The 24335-nt window shown below is 36.6% G+C and overlaps 3 protein-coding genes and 1 long non-coding RNA gene across 4 annotated transcripts; 2 read left to right on the top strand and 2 right to left on the bottom strand.

Annotated features, from left to right (window-relative positions):
- Window positions 1–7463: 7463 nt before the first annotated feature.
- LOC103451041 (protein WAVE-DAMPENED 2) lies at window positions 7464–11326 on the top strand. The gene is made up of 7 exons (XM_008390465.4): window positions 7464–7752; window positions 9063–9366; window positions 9820–9905; window positions 10001–10091; window positions 10186–10257; window positions 10410–10520; window positions 10811–11326. Exons 2-7 carry the CDS (start codon window positions 9067–9069, stop codon window positions 11126–11128), a joined length of 978 nt encoding a protein of 325 aa, XP_008388687.2. The 5' UTR covers window positions 7464–7752; window positions 9063–9066; the 3' UTR covers window positions 11129–11326.
- A 1852-nt stretch (window positions 11327–13178) lies between these two features.
- Window positions 13179–14914, bottom strand: LOC103451042 (histone H1.2-like). Its single transcript, XM_008390466.4, has 2 exons — window positions 14173–14914; window positions 13179–14068 (listed from the first exon to the last, which is right to left on the bottom strand). The coding sequence occupies exons 1-2, from the start codon at window positions 14245–14247 to the stop codon at window positions 13496–13498; spliced, it is 648 nt and encodes a 215-aa protein (XP_008388688.2). The 5' UTR covers window positions 14248–14914; the 3' UTR covers window positions 13179–13495.
- Window positions 14915–16438: 1524 nt separating this feature from the next.
- Window positions 16439–17163, bottom strand: LOC139190159 (uncharacterized). The gene is made up of 2 exons (XR_011574200.1): window positions 17043–17163; window positions 16439–16855 (listed from the first exon to the last, which is right to left on the bottom strand). It is a non-coding gene; the product is annotated as an uncharacterized lncRNA (long non-coding RNA).
- A 4861-nt stretch (window positions 17164–22024) lies between these two features.
- Window positions 22025–22445, top strand: LOC103419478 (large ribosomal subunit protein uL24z-like). Its single transcript, XM_029090591.2, has one exon. The coding sequence runs from the start codon at window positions 22030–22032 to the stop codon at window positions 22330–22332; it is 303 nt and encodes a 100-aa protein (XP_028946424.1). The 5' UTR covers window positions 22025–22029; the 3' UTR covers window positions 22333–22445.
- The last annotated feature ends 1890 nt before the right edge of the window (window positions 22446–24335 follow it).

Here is a 24335-nt window from a genome sequence, read left to right as displayed (position 1 = left end):
CTATTAACGGTTGGATATTGCATAATACTCGTACTATTAAATGAAAGCAATATTGTAGCTAGACCTCTAGTTTTGATGCATGCCTAAAATTTTAAGTGGGATATATATATGAAGCTTTCCTTGCTAGGGAAAGGGACTACAAGGAGTACGACTATGGTCCCCTATCGATGTATGAAAGATCAAAACGTCAAAACGTAAATCACATCCATGAGCAGTCTCTGTATATACAGAGATTGTCAATGACCGACAATGTTGACAAATTCTTGAGGAAGACTTGTAAGAGAGATTAATTAAACATAATTATTCCACTTATTTGGTAATTAAGACTCTAATTATAAGATAGACAAAGCCTGCTGCAGCATGGCCTCAATATTTTCGATGAATTATTTATTTTATTTATTTTTTCTGTCGAAGAGTTTTATTCAAAGATGAAACAAGATGTTCACATCATAAGTTAATATATTAAAAAGTTGAAGGATGAATCGGGCCATTGCAAGATATATGTTTGATGTTTGGTGATTAATTTTTCTTAGTTTATTCAAAGCTAATCTTTTTTGCATTTCAACTAAATAAAGTCAATTAGCACCTTAAGTAGGAAAGGCAAACTAATTATACTGCAATTAGGGACCTTTTTTAATTAGGGGTGTTAACCACACGAAATTAAGGTGTCGAAAGGATCATCAGCGGATCCTTTTTCTGGGCATCCGGGGGATCCCGTGATCGTGTCCATTCATCGTATATCATGTGGTTAGTTTTCATTAAGTACTATTTATATTTAATTTTAAATTTTAAATTTCAAATGATTTCTGACTGCATATGTATGATGAACGAACACGATCACGAGATCCTTCGGATCTCCAAGAAAAGGATCAGGCGAGGATCATTTTCCTTAAGGTGCAAGCATGCGAAATGGGAGAGACACTAGGCATTATCATACATCCACAACAAAAAAACCCATCCTTTCCAGACGAAAATAAAGTTAAATTAGCTGGTTCCAAATGAACTAAAAGGCTTCGGACTACTGTAAAAAAAGGTAAAGTGAAGACGGCAGCGAGGTTGATAGATATGGATCATAGAATAGCAGTAGATTTAAGGGTAGTAATTTCAGCCACCAAAGATTACGTTTTTTAGTAGTTTTGCTGAGAATTAAGTAGCTGTATTAAGAGTTCACCAAAAAAAAAAAAGTAGCTGTATTAAGCTGACCAAATAAAGATGTCGGTTGTTGAGATTCTGTGAATTCTCTTCGTAAATACAGATGTTAGCTATGTCCCATTCAAACCCAGTTTTTTTTTAAAGAAAAAGGAACCAGTTGGTGGCCAAATTAAGGTAGTTAATTCTTTGGGTGAACAGAAAGATTTATAGAGGTATTTCAGTTTCTTTCTGACTATCATCGTACACTAAGAATCTGTTGGAGTTTGAATGAAATTTCAACTCAAATATGGGGTATTGTTGAAAATTTGAATAGTTTGAGTAGAAATTTCTTTGTTCCACATTGGCCATTCCTAAAAGATTTTATCACTTTATAAGGCTTTGTCCTTTATAGAAAGTGATTGGAGTAATAGGCCTGGAGAATAAAATTTGGCTCACCCTTGGGGTTGGGCTTTGGGGTGCACTAATTAATTGGTAATTAATTATCAAAAGATGGGTCTTGGGGCTCTTGGGCTAGGGCTCGGGCTCTAATGATTTAATTAATTATTTTTAATTAATTTCGAATTTAATTAATTAATTATTTTTTACCAACAGACTCATCTTTTCAGATGAAGTCTGAAGAGTTCAGAAAGAACACAGAGCAAAGCACCCCTCTGGAGAAGATGTCTCCCAACAGACACATCTCATTCTCATACATGTTGCGAACATGCATCCTTCTATTATATATACATCCATCTGCATAGCATTTAGAATACAGAAAATCAATATTCTTCTTCTACAATCTCAAACATCATTTCTGAGAGGACCACACAGAAGTTCGCCAGAAGTTAAGTTTTCCGGTGCTGGAATTCTAACTTGATCGTTTAATCCTGGTGAAGCAGACGTCCGTAAAACTACAAGCACTGAGTAGGGACGAATTTCTGTTTCAAGGACATTGCGGTACGCAAGCCTCAATCTTCAATCTTTATGTTTTAAATTATTTCGTTGTTCATACTCTAGTCAATATTTATTCGTATTTATTATTTATTAGCATATATAAAATTATCACAGATTGTTGACATATATCCAACAGAATCGAACTCAGGATGAGTCATGTGGAATACACATTTGGAATTTGTTATATTAATTTCATATGTCCGCAAAATATAAAGCTACTAATACTACAATTTGATAGTATCATTTTTCATATAAAAGTGTGAGATATTAGGCTTCAACTCTGATGAATGACTTAATGTATAAATTGCAGAGCATGCATGACTAGCTGCTAAGAACACAAATCGTGCTCTTGTAGCTTGCTTTTTTATTATGTACATGTTCGAACTTTCAAATTTTAACCATACAAAACAAGATTTGAGCGAGTATCTCTTTTCATGTTAAAATTCTATCGATTCAAGGTGAGAATCCTAATTCATATATTAAATAGTTGTATATATATTTTTAGAAATTCTGACGTTAATTATGATTATGCTAAAGATACGGTTTTAGAAAGAAACGAACAAGATGATTTCAGTATTAGATAAATTTAGGGTTTTAATGATGTTTAGTAGGTCAAAAACTGCTTTTAATTAAAATAGAAAGCAGACAAGTTCGAATGGAATATACAAACAAATGAGCTTTTTGACTTTATCGAGCCGTTGAAAAGTGGGTAATTGAAAGGAAAGCGCAATAGTATTGTATATTTTAAATCTTGTGCCTCCCTAAAATCTAATCAAACCGTACCGAGCCAAGCTAAGAAGGTAAGTTGTTGCTGTCATACTGCAACTGTGAAGCATGCAAACAATTGCCCCTTCGGCTTTCACCCCACTGTAAGCATGCAGTGTCATATTATTTCAACTTTTATTTGAATAAATTGAAAAGGTTCCATCCCCTTAGGTTAAAAGCTGGTGGCCCTCACAAAAGAAACCCTAAATTCATCCCACATAACCTTGTGAAAATAATCATGTTTACATATAATGGCGAAAATAATCATGCAAACATTATGCATTTGACGTTATACAGCACTGGCGAAAATAATCATGTTTACATATAATGGTATGGGTGCGATTTTCACTAATTTTCCTCCCCCTTGACAACTAACTATTTAATTCACTAATGCTATCGTTTATCACAAAAATTATACATGCCTAAATAATTGGGGGTTAAAATTTGAAATTCTTGAGGTGTCATTCTGGCATGCACACTTCCACACATATAAAAACCCTAAAATTTAACTAGTAGATTCTGGTACTATAAACCCTAAATATTATGCTTCTGATTAGTGGATACAATATACATCCAAAAGCATTGAAAAGCAAAGTCGGAAAGTGTTTCGGGGAGACAATTCCATATTAATTATCCATGATCAGAAATAATGAAAATTAATAGCTGAATTAGATAGGAACTGCATGCACTGTCGAATCCTAAAACCCTAATCCAAGCCACTGCTGACTCTTTGAAAAGCCTTGACCGTAAAAAACAAGAATGTGAAAAGCCTTCCAATGTGCAAGCATTTCCTGAAATTTATTATTTAACGTTTCTTCCAAGTCTTTTTAACTAAACAAGTTAATTTTATGGAATTATTTTTCAATTTTTTTCTCAAATTCTTAATTTTTTAAGACAACAATATATTAAAAACATAAGACCTCCCACGTAAAAATATAAAAAATACAATTAAACCGTAATAGTAAGTGACTACTCATATTATTATTCTTAAATCTGCAAAATCTGGTTAATTATCCAACCAGACTGTGACCTCAAAAACCCTTGGACCACCTTGACCAACAAACCTTACTTGAAATTCAAATGAAAAGGGCGGTGGAAAAACAAAGGAAAGTTGATAAATTCGTAATTCCATACAGCTCATAGTGTGGGGAAATATGAATACATGAACTTAAACATAAGCACAAAAAGCAACTCCACGTCTCTTTTCTTTTTGCTTTAAGTGGACACGATCACCCAAGGCTTCTGCTCGACGGCACCAACAAAATTACCGGTTGCTTGTTGAAACTGTAGTTCACAGCTTTTCATACAACTATTTTATACACCCATATCTGTGACCATTGAATTATCGAATATTGAACTTTTGATTGTATATTCAACGTTTCATTCATCGGTGCATGTCATATACCGAAGCAGAGTGTATTATGAAAGGGGGAAAACCGGAGAACCATAATGTCTAACAATACTAGCTAGTACATAAGCCATCAAAACAACTCCAAGATTTCAGAAAATTCATGTGAAATATATAACGCTCTCGCAATTAATATTTCACGGGGTTCCTATATTTGTATATTTATGAGCTCTTGCCAAAAAAATCATACTTTCTTGGTATGCAGTAATACCGAGTAGTTAAACCTCCTGTGCACTGACATTCAATTCCATGCAAAATTTTAGTGAGACCATCTAGATTTACTAGTGTACTACATATAAAAGGCTTGGTCATTGAACTACTTTTATAGTTTTACCATTCCCCACTACAACGGTTAGAAAGAATCAAAATCTTCCTATTTTATCTTTAAACTACTTAATAAAACGGATAGAATGAACTATGCTCTCTGAAACTCATCATTGATCTACCTTTTCATTTAATATCATTTGTATGAAAAAATGGAAGTATGAATTAAAATACCAATTATTATAAAATAACATAAAAAAAGGTGCTCATAAGGGCAATACATAGGGCTGGTTTGGTATTGTTGTGCTTTGAAAAAAAACTGCTGTGAGAATAAGCGACTGTGAAATAAATCAGCAAAGTGTTTGGTAAACTTTTTTGTAAAAGTGCTTTTGAAAAAAAAAAAACAGTCTGATAGTGGGTTTTTTTATTATAGGAGCACTGTAGCTCTGTGTGCTTTGAAAAAAAGCCAGTTTTCCAAAGCTACAAATAGCAGCTTCAGCTTTTCCTTTGATTTCAGCTTATTCTCACAGCAGCTTCCAAAATAAGCCATTTTTTTCAGTTTACCAAACACCTAAAACCCTCACAACTTTTTTTTCATGGGTGTTTTTTTTTTAAGCATCTCACTACCAAACCACCCCTATGACTAGTGTTTTAAAATGCAGTCTAAGCAACTGCCTAGGAACTAAGCTACTAGTCACCGCCACGCGATTACTCCCTCTCGGTCACAAAATTGAAATGCTTATTAGACGGCCGCATAGACGGAATTAGGAAGATCTAGGCAGGTTTCGACGGGACTAAACGGGACTAGGCGCACGGGCTTACATGGAGAATTCCTCTTTTGCTGATTTTTGTTTTGTTTTAATTATCTCTTTTTTTACTGTTTTAATATCCTTATCTTTCTCTTTTAAGACTCCACAATCTCTCTCTTTCTCAATTATATCCTACAAAAAATTTCACCTAAAACTCCCAAATTATGTATAACTATTACACTATCCGTTTAAAAAACACTATCATAAGTATCATTCAGTGTTTATTTATAAATACAGTACATATAATTAATATTTAAAAAATTGCCTAAGCCCCTTGCTGCTGTCTAACCACCGCATGCGACTTATAAAACAATTACTGTGAGGTAGGAGAAATGGTTCTTTTTATGAATCTCCCGACAACTTGGCGGATGAGAAAAAGAGGATGAGGTCACGTCTGAGAGTCTTGACTCTGATTAGAGAGAAATAACACTACACAATTTAGTAAATAAAAACGAAAGGAGATTATTTTCGAATCTTTTCTTTCAAAGTTCAGAGATCAAGTGATCTAAGCTTTTAAAATTTGATTCAACGGTTAAAAATAGAGAAGTTAATAAAAGCTTTTAAAAAATTATAATAATTTTTTACCGCTGAATCAAATTTTAAAGATTTGGATAATTTGATCTCTGAACTTTAGAGTAAAAAATTCGGAAATGATCTCTTTCTAATAAAAATAACTACAAAAACACAAAAAAAAAAAATTTATTAAAAATAAAATAGAATTTGTTTCACTTTCAACCAAGACTCCACGTTGAACCGCATATAACGTTGAACCTTGGAACGTTCAACTTCAACGTTTGGAAAAGGAAGCTCCTTTGCCACACACATTACGGCCTCCACGTTTCTCTCCGTTGTTATTTGTGTCATATTAACTGTTAAAAATTAAGCATTGAAAATTAGTGAAGATCATTTTTTCTTACTCAATAAAATAAACTCTTTCGAGAAAAATAAATTTGTGGTTCAAGTAGCTACTTCATTCTAAACTTCGCATTCAAGTCACTTAGTACTACAGTTTAGTGATATTCTTATTCACTTGTAAGTGAGAGATGTTTTAGATTCAATTCTCACCAAAATCGAATTTGAATCATACTACATACAACAATGAGGTGCATTTTTTTAAAGTTTATAACCAATTGAATTGTGACAGCTGATATACTGGACCGTATTCCTAGCACATTGAAAAATCTTTCTTGAAAAAAAAAAAAACTAGTTAAGCTTTCGAATCGTAACTGGAGTAAATTTGCAATTTCAATTTTTTTTGGGTAAACTTTTTCTTTTTTGGACCTTATTTGGAGTAAATTGCCAATTGGACTGCATTATGAAGTAGGTAAGTTAATAAATTAATTACCAGATCTATAACCCCCATAAATTTCTGACCTTATTTGAAATTTCTTCTTTGAGCATCTTAAAGATTGGATCTTTCATTCTCAACACAAGTTAAAATAGTGATAAAAAAATGATGGATGGATTTGAAATTTAATTCCCAACAAACAGAACCAAAAATAGAACATCCCATTTAAATGTCACATTATGTTGTACATGATGCTTTATCGAGTGGCAGAACACAATTATGTTTATGTATCCTGTGCAGATTTGGTTCCCACCGACCCTCTTTCTCTTAAAAAAAATAAATAATAATAATAATAATATCACACCAAAGGGTCTCTGCTGATTTTCCAAACTCCGTCAAAATTAAAAATCCTAAAGAAATAAAAAATTTTGCATTCTCAAAACACAATCACTGTGTTATCATTCCACATGTTATCATATTAATGAACGACATATTTGATATGCTGCAATCCTAGGTTGTAGTGAAAACGAAAAAAGCATACAAAAGTTATAATTAAAAATAAAAAGACCAAAAAACCAAAGAAATTTTGGTGAGTTCTCGTAATACAGTCACGTATTGTTATCATTTTACATATTATAAATAGATGAAAGAGGATCATCTTCGAATCCATTTTGTGGGATCCCTAGAATCCCTACATTCTAACCGTTCATCGTACATCGTGCGATCAGTTTTTGTCAAATACTATTTGTGTTTAATTTTAAATAAAAAAAATCAAATAATTTCTGATCGCACGATACATAATAAATAGTTAAGACGTGGGAATTTCTAAGATCCCCACAAATTAGATCTGGATAGGATCGAATTCCGATATCGTTGATGTGTTTCTTCTAGACCTTCTTCTCACACGAACAAATTAACAAGAAATAACGGCGTTTGGAAATTTGGAAGGAAAGGAAAAGACCTGTCTATATATAGAGCCAAACAGCGCAACACAATAATAGTACGAGCAGCCTGAGAGAAAGAAAGAGAAAATCATAAGAAGGAAAGAAAGAAGAAAACATCCATTTTCTTGAGAGACAGAGAAAGAAGGGGTTCGGAGATCTTGCCAGATCGGGACCAAAAAAAAAAAAACTGTAAGAGAAATCTCTCTCTCTCAACCTTCTTTCTTTCTTGGTATTGCTTGTCTTCCCGTGTGTTTGTGTTTCATGGGATTTCTCAAATGTGTTTGTTTTGTCTTTCGATTTGTGCTTTTTTCTGCAAATTTTTGAGCTTTGAGGCTCCATCTTTCATGGGTACTTCTCTGTTTTTGCCATTGTTAGCTGAAAAACTGAATTTTTTATTTTTTATTTTTTTTGCTCAGAAATGAGTTTTTTTCGTTCTTTTTTTGGGTGATTTTAAGGTTAATTTAGCTCAGATTGCAAAAAGATGAGAACTTTCTTTGTTTTTGTCAATGGTATTGTGGTGGTTGGTTGCTAACGGAAGCCATGGCGCAAAATCGAGCGCAGTGACGTTCTAGAATTCATACAACCGACACACATAGTGGGGTTGTTGTTATGTTGTGGTTGTTGGTCATGGGGCTTGCTCAAATTTGTTTGGTCAACCAAGTTTCTAATTTCCATCTTGATTTGTTTTTTACATTAAAATTTAAGCTAACCCCTTTTACTTTAGCTTTTAAGATTCTTACTTTAATTGTTATTTGTTGGGTTCAATTCATTATTTAGATGTCTTGTCCCTTAAATTTTACACAATTTGTCTCCTATTATGTCTTTTTCAACGTGATTATAATAGTTTAAATGCTTTACATATGTGAGATTATGAAAGAAAAATGGCAAATTGAGGAGTTTCCGGTGACCGGTAAACTAATAAGGCCGTCGGAATCCTATGCAAGAGTTTCTCCTCCGGCACCGGCACCTAGGATTGGCAAAGTACAATGCTTTTTATTTTTTGTTTTTAATTTTTTAATTTTTTCGGATTAGCAAAGTACAATTCGAAGAGTGATCCACCCTGTTCGAATGGAAGATCCCAAATTTAAAGGCAAAATCTACAACGTGGATCACTCTTTTCCTAAAAAACTTTTCGAGTTGCAGGTTTGTAATTTTATGTTTTATGCAGTATGCTGAAACATGGAGTACCTGAAATGCTTTTTGTTTATACTGTTTTGTGTATGTGCCCGCGTGCGCGCTTTTGTGTATCTTTGAATTCTGTCATCGGATAACATGTGTTTGGTGTTGTAACATGGATTGGGATATCCGATATACCTCTAAATTGTTGCGGTTTAATTTGACTTGTTTATCCATATAAGTGTCATACACATTTCGGTCAATTTGAATTGTGTTTGAAGATATAATAATTTACTTGTAAACAAGTAATGCTTTGTTAGTTTGTATGTGGTAATGCAATTTTCCTAGTCTGGTGGTGCTCAGCTTGTAGCTTTCTTGTGCAGCGTCATGGGGAGGGAAGTTACTGGTATAAAGGCGGGGAACGGAGAAATGGAGAAGAAGGTGGTGGAGAAGAAGATTAACAGTGTCGTGGTGACTTCAATTGGTTTTACTCGTGGTAAGGTCCGCGTTGCTCCCAAAGTTTCAGAAGAAAGCATTGAGTCAAAGGATTCCAAGGTGAAGGACCCTGTCGGAGAAAACGAAGTAGCTGTGGAATCTGAGGAGACGCAAGATGTGCTGGCTGTTAAGAGTACAAATCCTGTTCAAAGTCCAGAGTCTCCAAATGCAGCGTCTCTGAAGAGTTCACAGGTTAAACCGTAAAAACATTATATTTTTCTTTCACAGCTCTAAAGGATTCATCCGCTGGTTCAAGTCAATTTGTTTATCATATATTGAACTTTGTTGAGGTTTTATACCATTTATGTGGCGGCTTGGTTAGGTATGGCATATGTATAAGATTTTATGCTTGTTCTAGCAAGTAAAAATATAACTCATTGGGGTTATTACCTTTTTGTTTTTTGCAATTTTGCTGCTGTGAGACATGCTCCGTAGAAGGTTTTGAATTACATGGTTATATGATCTTACGAAGAATGCCATCTCAAATATGAGTTTCAGTTAAGGAAGCTAAATTATCCTTTTATTCGGCTTGAAGTGCATCAACAAACTGAGAATAATTATGGACTTTTGCTTGTAAATGCTACTGCAGCGTTATGGTAGATGGATGGTTCTGATTTCAATTTTTTTGCCCCGTTTTCATTTCAGCCAACTTCTCAGTCGTCACAAGAGGGCGCGGAACATGATAATAAGAAGCATGCTAATGAAGAAGATAATTGGTCTATGACTTCCTCGTATCCTTGGTTGACATTTGAAATTTGAATTTATTTGTTTTACCTATATATTAGAAATTGTTCATCACATTAGCATTATCCTTAACCAAGAACAGAACTGCTGCATCAAGAACACCTAATTTCAAGGTTACGGTTGGACAAGCTCCCACGTTTAGGATCTATGAGCGTATAGAGAAAAGGAAGGAGGTACTTTTATAACAAAACAAGTGACTGTATAACTTGAGAACTACTTTTAATCTGCACAATCTAATGTGTAACTGATGCGATTCCCTTCGTCTAGTACTACTCAAAGTTAGAGGAAAAGCACCAAGCTATGGAGGCAGAGAGAAGCCAGTGGGAAGCAAGAGCCAAGGTGCGTCACTTCCCTGTAGTATCTTGTATTTTCTTGCCATTAAGCATGGGTGTCATGCGGATCTGCGTTTTCTTTTGGGTGTTTATTCCTCCGCATGTGATGGGATCTGCTTGAAAACTCATATTTTACATTTTCCTTGATTACACTTTCAGGAAGAGCAAGAAGCAGCCATCAAGGTGCTGAGGAAGAGCATGGTGGTCAAAGCAAATCCGGTACCCAGTTTCATTTACGAGCCCCCTCCTCCTAAGACCGAACGCAAGAAGGTAGTTAATTCAAGTCTTGTCAGTTGTGCTTGACTACTTTGGAGCTCTAAAACGTATTGAGATTGACCAAAAAGAGAAAAACATGTTGCACACGTCAACCGAAAATAAAATTAAGGAACCGGGACTTGGAACCTGATTAAGTGTTTGATTAAGCAATTAATCTGTATTCGAGGACTAGGATTTACCGTATCATTGGGAATAATCCTAGTCCGAATAATGTAGCGATTCCTTGTACTAGCTGCACCTTTTTGCTGTGAGATGAACTTTTTTGTGCTTGTATATGATTTCAGGCTCCACTCACTCAGCCCAAGTCACCAAAATTTAACAGTCTAAGCCGGAGGAAGAGCTATGGTGATGCAATCACCAACTCATCCGCGGAGGAAAAAAAGAAGGGCTGTTCTCGGCCACAACGTCACAGCCTTGGTACTCAGAAAGAAACTTCCCCCGCGGCTCCCAGATGTAAGGCTCAGTCTGGAAGGCGAAACAGCCTTGGCAGTTGCAAGACCAAAGACCATCCAAAACACGAAAAGGAAACAACCGAAACATCTCCAAAGACCGCGGAGCAGACATCAGAGTCGAACCACGATGGACTTGAAAGCTTCTTCTAACGTCGAGTGGAAAAACGAAGGTCTTGAATTTGGCAGGTTTACCATTTGGATGTACTGAAGAGATTAGCTTTTGTTTTACTTTCATCCACAAATGACTTGTTTACTTGGGTTTGTGTTAGTTGTGAATTGTATATGGTTTTGTAAGCTAAACCGGTAACTGGTACATATCTCGTTTGTATAAAAATGAGTTTTCGATTATGTTACGAAGCTTTGAAAAATACTCAAACTTTAGGCCAAGAACTCCGGGACATTTAATGGAGTTTTTAACGGAATGACCAAAATAATGAATGGTGGACAGTCTCAGGGACAATTTCTATTGATTTTCAATCTCAGGAACTAAAATGATGTGTTATGCAAATCTCAGAGACTATTTTGGCTTTTAGCCGCTTTTGTTTTACTTTCATCGACAAATAACTTGTTTACTTGGGTTTTTGTTAATTGTGAATTGTATATGGTTTTGTGAGTTAAATCGGTAACTGGTACATATCTCGTTATGTGTAAAAATGAGTTTTCCATTCTGTTTTATTTGAGACGACTTAACATGTTTACTTACGAAAAATAAGTACGAGAGTAAATACACTTTCCGACTTTTTTCACGTTCACTAGTTCAAAGGGAATATAAAAATACGCGGATCTCACCTTAAATCTGCAATTTAAGACCAGAAATTTGATCAACTTGGGTAGTAGTTGATCCAATTTTCATCATTTTTTTTATTATTTTGCTTCTCTCATTCTTGATAAGTAAACATATTAATATGCTTGTAAAAATGAAGGAAAAAATGTCAAAACTAGTGAAAGGTGAACTTGATAACGAAAATTCCCCGTGCAAAATCATAAAATGACCAACCTTGAGAATATCTCATTTCTACTCAATATTCTTCAACTTCAATTGTATTTATTGATAAGGTCGAGTATTTAGGCTATAACTCATAGTTTAGAGCTTTAATTACCCAAAATTTTGATACTTAAAATCTAAAATCGGAACTAGTAACGAGTTCGGACTAAAATTTGAAGATTAGGGATGGTTGCCTTACCTCAATGTTCATGTTTTCCGTTATACAACATTCTGTGTTCATTTTATAACAAGTATATCTGATACCGATAAATGTGTATCAAATTTCAATTACCCAATTTTGTAAATGTGTGTTAAACTCTAATTATCCAATTTTGTGCCTTGTAAACTCTTTTTAACATAAGGCAGATATGGATAAAACTAGTTAATCAAGATTATCCGTTCCTCATTCCCTAGCACCCAAGCTCTATCCACAAACATAATGCTACGTAATTTAAATTTGTAAATTAAATTTACAAACTAAATGATGTGTTACTAATATAAAATAAACACTTAAATTTATAAATTAAATTTACAAACTAAATAATGTGTCACCAATATAAAATAGACATGTTAATAAAAAAAATAACAAATTTAGTCTACCTAGCAACAAATAAAGTGTAAAATCGCTTGTGAACAAGTTCAAATTTCTGTAAATTAAGGTAGTTTATAAAACACTCATTTCACGTTGTCTTATTTGCCAAAAATTTTAAAATTAAAATTAACGAGTTTTCTTCATGTTTAATCAAAAAAGGTATTAAAGGGAGTATTCAATTGGAAATTTGAGATATTTTAATGGATTTAAAAATCTAGATGTTTATGGAATTTAACTGATTTGTAGAGATTCAATTCCTTCGAAATTTCATAAGAAATGTCGGATTTGTGAATGATTAACATACACTACAAAATCTCTCTATTTCCTAAACTTTTCCAAATTCTTTAAATTCTAATTCTAATTGAATACACTTAAAATATTATCAACTTCTTGACAATCCTAATTGAGTACACTCGATTTCTAAATATTTTAATAAACTATTTTAAAATTTTAATTGAATACACGTTAAATTTCAAAGAATCATTTCAAATCTTGATTGAATACTTAGATTCATTAAAAAAAAATTAAAATTCTTCAAAATCTCAATTAAATACATTCCCATTAATTAGTGTTGTTAAAATTAGAATATGAATATAATTATTTGATGTAAATTGCAAAGCATGTTGGTTATCAATAAGCATCTGATTCATCCTCTAAATTCTTAATACAGAAAACAGTTACCAAATAACAACCGCCACGGTTGTTGGAAATAAAAAAACAAATCAGAAAATAAAACCCTACAAATTCTGTGTCAACAAGCTGTTTCTTCATTCCCAAACTACCCTCACTGCCCACACAAATTTACACAAACTACCCCCACTCGAAAACGTAACAAACCGATTTGTTTTTTTCATTCCGAAACTCCCCTCACTCCCCGACAAATTTACACAAACTACCCCTCTCTAGAAACGTAACAGACCGGCAGTCTCTTAAAGACTCTTCACTTCTTCGCCTTCCTCGCCGGAGCCTTCCTCTTCACCGGCGACTTCACACTCTTCGGCTTCCTCACAGCCCTCGCCGGAGCCACTGGCTTCTTCGCCTTCGCCTTGGACTTCACCTCGGCCTTCTTCCCCGGCGACGTCCTTGTCGATGTTCTCGCCGCCTTGGCAGCAGGTTTGGGCAAGGCAGCAATCGCCTTCACCTTTGGCTTCGCAGCCGCCGGCTTGGGCTTAGAAGCTACCGCTTTCGCCTTTGGCTTGGCCGCGACCTTCGCCTTGGGCTTCGCAGCCGTTTTGGACTTCGGCTTAGCGACCACCGCGGCCGACTTCTTAGGCTTCGGCGCCGCGGCCACTGCCTTCTCTTTCGCCGGAGCAGCGGAGCGAACGGAAGGTAACTTGAACGAGTTCTTCACCTTGACGAGCTTTCCAGCAGCCACGAGCTTCTTCAAATGGTTGAGCAGAAGCTTCTTGAAGGTCGGCGGTAGATTCTTGTGCTTCTCCTCCACGAACTTGGTGATCGCATACTGGCTCGACCCGGTCCTCTCCTTCAACGACACAATCGCCGCCGTGATCATCTGAAAGCCACACAAAAAAACGTCGCAATTAGCCTCCGAAAACCAAAAACAACACTGGGCAAAATCGTAAATTAAACAAAAACACCGATTTTCCTATCACATACCTCGACAAACGGCGGGTGAGCGGGCGGCGATCTCGCCTTCTTGGCCTTGGCGGTGGAGACGACAGTTCCAGTCATGGTTATTGACTCGGCGGTTTGACTCAGTTAACTCGGAAGCAGAATCAGAACGTTCTTCTCAGATTTCGATAGAGAAAAATCAGAAAACGGGAATTGTGAGTTGACGGTTGGGGGAGAAGGTGGTTTATATGGGGAGGAAGTGAGGGGGAGATGCTGAGCGCTGATTGGTCGAGATCAGTGCGATCCGGATCGAGAAATCTGTAAGTGTTTAAACGTGGGTCGTCAGATCTAGGAGTTATCTGCGGTTGGGATGAGAGTTTGGCGCGTGAGCCGGACGGGATTGACTGCTTTTGTACGGACGCGCTTTTTGTTTGGGCGGTGAATTTTTCAGAAGAGTTTTTTGGGTGTGTTTCTAAGTGGATTTGTAATGGGTGTAACTTTGGTTGTAGTTGATGGATTTTAGTGAGGTTTTGATGGGTGTTAAGGTTGGAACCTGAGCTTTCTAATGCGTTATTGTTTGTTGGATTTGGATTTGGGGATTGGGAGAAATTTGGATTTGAAGGTAGATTGGTCAGAACTAGGGTTTAATTGGAGTTTGTTTGGGTTTGATTATGTTTTGCGAGGATGTTTTGAAGGCATTTGGTATTTTTGGGTGTTGGATTGTTGTAGGCTTTCAGGGGAGTGAAATGGTTAAAGAATCGTGAAATTCTGATAATGAATGAGTTGCGAAATGTTGATCAGAAAGACGATGAAGTTGAACATATGTTTGAATAGTGTCATAGCTTGTCTTGCTTGATTTTTAGATGGACGGATGTAGTTGTATAATTTGTTATGATGATTCATCCAGCGCAATTCTATTCATGTTTATGGTTCTTCAAGTTAGTCTTAAGCTTTGTAATAATTTGATTGTTAACAATCACATCATATGGTTTAGCAAATTTGGTCTAAAAATCTGGTCTTCCTAGTATTATCTTGAAATTTATCATTCACTTTATCATATAAACCTCACAATCGGAACAATTCATTCTCTCTACCATCATTTACATAAAAATTCATTCGATTTGAAAACCGTTAATCAAACAAATTTACAGTTCATCTTGTATTTATTATAGCTGTCAATTTGTTCGACACATATAGATAACTAAACAGGCTTCAAATCGAATGAATTTTTCTTGAAATGATCCTTAGATGATGATAAAAGAATGAATGGTTATAATTCTCGTCATTGTACATTAAAATGATGTCATGTTAGTGTGATAAGGAAAGTATTGTCCATTCATGTCTCCTTTCATTAATGACAGATGACATTTTCTTCTAAAACAACTGTTCATTACATGAAAATTTTATTTATATGACAACAACCCTTGTCCAATACACACGGTTTAGTAAGGAATCTTAGTGAACATATAACCCTTGAATGATGATTGTGAAAACGAACAATTTCAATTATGACGTGTATGATAAAAATTTGATAATCACAATTACGTGCATACATATGTGCTGGTTAAAATTTGATTAGCATCTAGTTTCCAGAAAATCTAGTAACTTAGAGCTCATTTGAAAAGTGATTTTAAAATGATTCATGGAATAAACACATAACTGGTGTTTCGCCCATAAAGCACTTCAAGTGCTTTTGGAACTCAAAAACATTTTTCCCAAAAACGCTTTTAATCATTTTAAATGCACTTCCAAATGAACCCTTGTACACATTAGTCCTAAGAATCTTAGTGCACAGATAACCTTTGAATGATGATTGTGAAAATGAACAATTTCGATTATGACGTGTATGATAAAAAATTTGATAATCACAATTACATGCATACAAATTTGATAATCACAATTACGTGCATACAGATGTGCTTGTTAAAATTTGATTAGCATATAGTTTCCAGAAAATCTAGTAACTTAGAGCTCATTTGAAAAGTGATTTTAAAATGATTCATGGAATAAGCACATAACTGCAAGTGCTTTTGGAACTCAAAAACATTTTTTCCAAAAACACTTTTAATCATTTTAAATGCACTTCCAAATGAACCCTTGTACACATTAGGCCTAAGAACTTCAGTTTCTTGCCATGACATTTTCAAACTCTCACATCTAATTGTCCTTGGCCGTTGGCTTGGCTCCCTTTTTGAGTTTTTGGAATCATGGAAACTAACTTAATTTATAAAATTAAAAATAAGGGGTCGTCTAGGGTTGCTTTTATAAGAAGCACCTTTACTTATAGGTGTTTTGATAGAAATGCATTAAAAATTGGAAATTGTTCATAGCATTCCATAAACTTAAGGGCGTGTTTACATATGGGGAAAGGAAATGGCAGAATGGGAGTCATTCCCCATTCATGATTATTCCTCTGTTTACCAACTCAACCGGAATGCACAGTGTTGCGGGGCCCATGTAAAATCAGGAGTTCAATTCCTGATATTGACGGAATTGGATTACTTACATGAAGGTAGTATTTGGATTCCGGGGATAAGGCTTCATCTGGAATCAATTTTTTCTTCCCAAAGCACCTTTCACCTTCAGCACCCCCTTCCATCTTCTCGTTGTCCTCTGCCATCCTCTCTAGCAGCTATGTGCTCCTCCACTGCCACCTTTCTGCACCCCATGTATTGCCGTGTCGAACTCTTTCGATTTGGGGCTCGGCTACCGATTCTAATTCCAAAGACTGCAAATTCAGACTCTCGTTAGAATTTATAGGGGATAAGGATTGCAATTGGGCATCCTTAAAACACTTGAAAGATCAACAATTCAACAACATATTAGCTTGAATCATTACGCAAAGCCTCATAGGGAAGGTTAGGGCAGAGCATAAACAATTCAACCAAAAATAAAAATTTACATAGAAGGCTTACCTTGAATCCTTGATGGTGAGGTAGGGAGGGAAAGCAAAGAATGGTCGATTCTCAAGGAGGGTAGTCGTGGTCACGCGTAAGTGAGAGGGTGAGAATGAGGCGTTTTGTCAGCTGATCAGAGAACGAATAGGACTAGTTAAATTGGATTTAAAAGGACTTAAAAAGCCTTTCTCACATAAATTAAAAATAAAATAATTTTTTTTTATTAAAGATAAAAAAAGATTAGCATATAATATAGATTATTTATAATTGGTGCATTTTAGCGTGTCTATGAAATAAAAAAGCAATTTAATTTTTTCTTACTATTATATACTATATCAAATTTTATGAAAAAAAAGTATATAAAATATTTGATTTGTGATAAGGGCATTTTAGTAATTATACTAGTTTATATTTCGATTTTGCTGAATTAGGAAACAGCTTTATGAAATTCTATTCCGTTTCCAGACAATTTTAGTAAACGACTTTGTTGATGCACAAAATCAGTGAGGACTTTGGTACAACAGAAAGTGTTAAATTTGTGACCTTCGCTAGATTGCTTCGGTCACTAGTGTGGATAAGTATGCAAATTGATAAAGACAGGGAAGCAAACATAAGATGTACGTGGTTCACCCAGATTGGTTACGTCCACAGAGTAGAGGAGTTCTCATTAATCGTGAAGGGCTTACACAAGTACATAGGTTCAAGCTCTCCTTTAGTGAGTACTAGTGAATGATTTAGTACAAATGACATTAGGAAATATTGTGAGAGAATGATCTCTATTTATAGAAGAGAGTTTCTAGTTTCATTCTAACATTGACACGTGTCGTGTTGTGATTGGCTTCTGATGTTGACACGTGTCGCGCTATGATTGACTTCTGATGTCGACACGTGTCGCGCTGTGATTGGTCTCCTGGTTGGAGGGAAACTCTTCTGGGTCCTTGACGGTATAACGTTGATCGGTGCTCAGTAGTTTCGGGATTGGTCAAGTATAGTACAAACAGTGCTCCCCTAAGTTCCCAAGTAAGGAAAGCTCATCGGTTGGGGACTTACAAGATCTAAGCCATTGAGTAATCACGAAACTTCTAAGTACCGAAGTGTGGTATCATTTTCACTTACCTTATATGTCTCATATGTAGATGTGGCATCTTCTCTGGAAGTACTTTTCCTCTATTCAAGGGTGATATTTTTAACCGATGAAGATGCACAAGGTAATGTATCAATTTCACTTTAAGCTTACTTATAGTTTCAGGCTTGGTCAAGTGCGATACAAACCCTAAAGTAGGAGTCCCCCAAGTTGCCGAGTTAGGAGATTTGCCGAATGAGGTAACAAACAAGGTAAGTAATCAGACTTCCAAGCAAGCAACCTGGATCAGAGGTTTGACTTCGGCTTCTGGTTGATTGTTCTCATTCTCCTTATGTCGTAAACAGCAACAAGGATAAGGAGAAGCAAATGAAGAAGAAATGATATGAGATACTTTTTCTTTTGAAGAAATAACTTTCCACAGGCTTATTCTTGAACTGGGCTGAAGGGTTTTATGGTTTCCTCCAAAGTATAAGGCCGACTCAAGAATTTAAGGGTCAAAACAAGTCCATCAATCTAGAGTACGTTCGACCTTGATGATATGGGATACTTTTGCTGTTAACAAAGTAGTGGATGTATCGGCATGTGTTCTGTTACGCTTGTCTCCACATGCTTCCTTGTATCATTCTCACTTGCCATATCTGTTCCTCAGACAAATGTGGTATCTTCTCTGGAAGCATAAGATGTTGAAGATAAATACTCGAGAGCAATGCCAGGTAAGTAATCAGGCAAGGGGTTCCAGGCAGTCAGTTCCTGACTGGAAGCTTGATTCCAAGTGCTGACTGATTGCTCTCTTTCTCCTTGTCTTGTAGGTAAGAACAAGGCCAAATGAAAAGACAGAGAAAAAACATGATATATGATACTCTTGCTTTTAACCCTGATGATATGAGATACTCTTGCTCTTGTATGGTTTGTTTGCAGAGGTATTATCGGGGGGAAAAGAAGCTGAGTATTTCGAGAGACTTTGCTAAGAGTGCCATCTTGGATGTGAAGTAAAGTTGAGCATTTTTTTTATTTGCAGGTCTGCCTGGCTGTGGAGGATGAATGTCGACATATATAGGAATTGTCCCAACAGCGAGTGGTAACGTTGTTCATTTACCCTTCTCGATCATAGCAATGTAGTGGAAGCTGCAAGATTCACATGTTTTAACTTTGTCAGAGCACTTTGAAAAAATGGTCTGTGGTATCTGGAAAGCTGATGTTACGTGTGAAGATTGCAGACAAGCTTTATCCAAGGAAATCTAGCTCTCAAAGTTTGGAGAGCGGTGCCTCTTTGGTTTTCGAACAAGCAATCCTGTCGGGGATCTGGCTCTCAAGATTCGGAGAACGGTGCCTCTTCAATTTTTGAGCAAGTAATCATGTTGGGAGTCTGGCTCTCGAGATTTGGTGGGCGGTACCTCTTCTATTTTTGGGCAAGTAATCCTGTTGCGAGTCTGGCTCTCAAGATTCGGATAACAGTGCCTCTTTGATTTTTGAGCAAGCAATCTTGTTGGGAATGTTTTCTCGAATGTGAGTAAAGGTTGGGTATTTTTGCCAGTCTGCCTTGCCACGGAGCATGACTTTCCAGTTATCAAGCAGTGGTGTTGTTCCTTTACCCTTATGGGTAATAGTAGGGTAGTTGGACCTTCAAAATTTATATGTCTAAACTTTGTCAGAGATCTTTGGTAAAATTATCTGTGGTACCCAATAAACTGATGTTGCGTGTGAGGATTGTCGACATATTTTACTCAGGAAAATCTGCTTCTCGAAATACGAAGAGTGGTGCCTCTTCGATTTTTGAACCAACGACCCTGTTGCCCTTTCTTTTATAGGGGCACCAATTGTGTGCAAGAAGTACGTTAAGAGAGTTATTGCTTGTAGGAATTTTTCCCTTATTTTTGTACTTCAGAGATTTATTGCACGTCATTTCTCCTTCATCATTTCTGATAATGTCTGGCCCATCTGACCGTCGTTTTGACTTGAACTTTGGTGAAGAGGCAGCCATGCCCTCTCAAGACAACATATGACGCCCATCATTCTTATCCCATATTGGTCCTCTTACCGTTGGGGACTCTGTGATGAAGAATGATATGACAGCTGCGGTGGTGGCCAAGAACCTTCTCACTCCCAAAGATAACAGACTACTTTCCAAACGGTCTGATGAGTTGGTTGTTAAGGATTTTCTGGCTCTCAGTGTTCAGTGTGCAGATTCTGTGTCTAATATAGCCCAACGCCTATTTGCTCGAACCCGCCAAGTTGAATCATTGGCGGCTGAATTGATAAATTTCAAACAGGAGATCAGAGGGCTCAAGCATGAGAATAAACAGTTGCACATGCTTGCACATGACTATGCTACAAACATGAAGAGGAAGCTCGACTAGCTGCAGGAATCTGATGGTCAGATTTTACTTGATCATCAGAGGTTTGTGGGTTTGTTCCAAAGGCATTTATTGCCTTCGTCTTCTAGGGATGTACCGCATAATGAAGCTCCAAATGATCAACCTTCGATGCCTTCTCCTTCTAGGGTTCTGCCTAGTACTGAGGCTCCGAATAATCACCCTCCGGTGCCTCCTCTTTCTGGGGCTCTGCAGACTGCTGAGATTTATTCTAAGCAACTTTTGTGAAGGCTTTCTCTTGTTTGTTTATTTTGATTCATGTATATGTACATATTTGTAACTTAGCAGAGATATCAATAAACAAGCTTTGCTTCATTTTAACGTATTGTGTTAAATACACCAAAGTCTTCTTCACTAAGTTCTTTGAGTTTTTTCTTTTGTTGAAGCTTTGTGAGTGAAGCATGTATGTTGAGATAGCGCTCCCTTAATTTTTCGAGTGAGGAAAACTTTTCGGTTGAAGACTTGAAAAATCTAAGTTACTGAGTGGTCGTGAGACTTCCGAGTATAAAGGTGCAGTAGCATATGGTAGGAGTCCCCCAAGTCTCCGGTCGAGAGAGTTGACGAATGAGGCATTTCATTTCTAAGTGGTAGCCCAAAACTCCTCATTCATATATATTTGTTATGAAAGTTGTTAGGCTCAAAGAAGAGGAGGCCTAGGACATATTTTTTTTTCGATTTCTTTTTTGAATTTTTTTTATTTTGGAATTTTCGAATTTTTGAATTTTCGAATTTTCGAAAAAAAAAAATATATATATATTAAGCTTTGTAGGTGAAGCTTTGATGTTGAATCTTTGTAGGTGAAGCTTTGAGGTTGAAGCTTTGTTGGATACCATTAATTGATTTTGCTTCACACTATCTTGATCAAGATAGTGTGAAGCTTTTGAGAATTTCTAGTTGTCCTCCATTGATGAAGGTTTGTTGAATTTTCCATTTTTTTTTGTTTTTTTTTTCGGAAAACTAGAAATTTGTTGAATTTCCCAATTTTTTTTTTTTGGGAAATTAGAAATTTGAAAATGTGGGAGAGACAACATTAGGGGTGGGTTCAAAAAACCGAAAACCGAAAAAAACCGAAAACCAAACCGAACCGAGGCCGAAAAAAACCGAACCGAAAAAACATCGAACTGAAACTGTCAAACCGAACCGAACCGAATCTGACCGGTTCGGTTTCGGTTTTTGAGGTTCGGAAACCGAACCAAACCGAACCGAACCGATATATATATTTAATTTTTTTTTAAATATTATAAATAGTTTAGTCATACAATCATAACAAAACATACCTTGTTGCTAAGTTGGTTTCGGTGAACCTTTTCAAGCCCCAAGGCACTGGTTCGATCCTCCAGGATGTCTGAGATGTTTTTTTATTTTTTGGAGAACTTAACAAAACCCTTTAACCCTTTAACCCTAGCAACCATACCCATACCTTTTATTTTTTTTCATTCCCTTCCTCTCTCTCTCGTTCCCAGCCTCCTCTCCTCCAGTGTAACCCCAACCCAGCGCAGCCGAGCCTCCTCTCTCTCGCCGAGCCTCCTCTCCTCCAGATGTCCGATCGATGCCGGTGCGCAAGGACGACGAGGTCCAGGTCGTGCGTGGGACCTATAAGGGCCGCGAGGGCAAGGTTGTCCAGGTGTATCGCCGGAAGTTGGTCATCCACATCGAGCGGATCACCCGAGAGAAGGTGAACGGGTCCACCGTCAATGTCGGCATCAACCCCTCCAAGGTCGTCATCACCAAGCTCCGCCTCGACAAGGACCGCAAGTCTCTGCTGGACCGCAAGGCCAAGGGCCGCGCCGTCGCTGACAAGGACAAAGGCACCAAGTTCACCGCAGAGGATATCATGCAAAACGTCGATTGATTTCGATCGATTTCATTTGGGTTCGTGTTTTTGTTATTGAAATGAAATTAGCGACTGTCAAGTTAAGCACTTTAGTTTTGATTATGCTTTAATGGATTTGGCGTTTAATCTGATCTTCGATTTGAGAAAAAAAAAAAATTTGGTTCTGCACTGTGATGCTTACTTGTTCTGCACTCTCGCCATGTCTGCACTGTGATGCTTGCTTGTTCTGCACTCTCACTGTGGTCTAACACTCTCGCCGTGTTTGCTAACTGCTATGTGATGCTTGCTTGTTCTGCACTGAAATTAGGGTTGTTAGGTTCTGTTAGGTTCTCTCGATGTAGGAACTTGTGGGTTGTTACTTGTTAGGTTCTGTTAAATTGTACACAAATGGTGATTAAATTCTGGGATACTAAGAGTGATTAAATTCTGGGACATAAATGGTGATTAAATTCTGGGTTGTTACTTGTTAGGTTTTGTAGCATTTAAATGGTGATTAAATTCTGGATGAAGCATTTACATTTTTCGGGATGCTGGATGAAGCAATGAAGTAGCTGTTAATTGTTCTTTACAACCCAATGCCAAAAAGTACAGCAGTATGCAAACATAAGTTCATAACAGAAGGTGGAGTTTAGAAGTACTGAATCATATCACTTGTCTCAGATGTTTGTTTAGGTTACTGGACCTGTTTTTTTCTGTTTGTTTCTCGGGAAAATTTGCAGGCCCACCTGGTTTCATTTCTCTGGTTGTTGGATTTGCAAGGTAAAGTTTTCTGGGTTTTTACTTTGTTGCTCCAAAAGGGTCTTAGAAAGTCTAATTCTTTGAAACATTTATGTGGGTTTTGTTCAGTTGGTGGGTTGTAAATCTCTTATGGATAACATCTAAATTTTCATTTTTTGGAGGAAAAAAAAAAAAAAACCGAAAAAAACCGAAAAAACCGAACCGAAAAAAACCGAAAAAAATATGGGCCGAACCGAACCGAACCGAAATTTCGGTTTGGTTTCGGTTTTGGCAAAAAACCGAACCGAAAAGAACCGAACCCAGCCCTAGACAACATATACAAATTTTACTTCTACACCGTTGAGCAAGAGATTGTGATGCAAGTCATACCTTGTAGTAGTCGAAGGTTTGGACGAACCATATAAATTGAATTTGCTTCGAACAGTCTTGATCAATAGTGTGTGAAGCTTTCAACGAGCTGTAGTTGCGCTTCATTGATGAAGCTTTTGTTGGCACCATAAATTGGTTTTGCTTCACACTGTCTTGATTAAAAGTGTGTGAAGCTTTTGAGAATTGTGGTTACCCTCATTTGATGAAGCTTTTGTTGGCACCATAAATTGGTTTTGCTTCACACTGTCTTCATCAAGAGTGTGTGAAGATTTTGAGAATTATGGTTGCCCTCCATTGATGAAGCTCTTGTTGGCACCATAAATTGGTTTTGCTTCACACTGTCTTGATCAAAAGTGTGTGAAGCTTTTGAGAATTGTGATTGCCCTCCATTGATGAAGCTCTTGTTGGCACCATAAATTGGTTTTGCTTCACACTGTCTTGATCAAGAGTGTGTGAAGCTTTTGAGAATTGTAGTTGCCCTCCATTGATGAAGCTCTTGTTGGCACCATAAATTGGTTTTGCTTCACACTGTCTTGATCAAGAGTATGTGAAATTTTTGAGAATTATGGTTGAACTCCTTTGATGAAGTTCTTGTTGACACCATAAATTGGTTTTGCTTCACATTTTCTTGATTAAGAGTGTGTGAAGCTTTCTACGAGTTGTAGTGTTTGCATTGTTACAGAGGGGAAATGTCTGAAGCAGATGCAAGAGGGCTGAATAGCTTGATCTTCGCATGCCATGCACTGAAGTTGTTGTTGGCTTGCAATAAGACTTTGTTGGTGACTATAACTCTTATTAGGCATAAGTGTTCCCCTAGTTAAGTTGTTAAGCTTTAGGGTTTTTGATTATTTGTGAATGCTAGGAGTTTACATGTACAAGCTTTACCACTAGTCTTCTGGTAGATGAAATGAATG

Source organism: Malus domestica, chromosome 12 (assembly GCF_042453785.1).
Source record: "Malus domestica chromosome 12, GDT2T_hap1".
Taxonomy (NCBI): domain Eukaryota; kingdom Viridiplantae; phylum Streptophyta; class Magnoliopsida; order Rosales; family Rosaceae; genus Malus; species Malus domestica.
The sequence above is the reverse complement of the archived record's forward strand: the minus strand, read 5'-3'. Positions and strand labels throughout refer to the sequence as shown.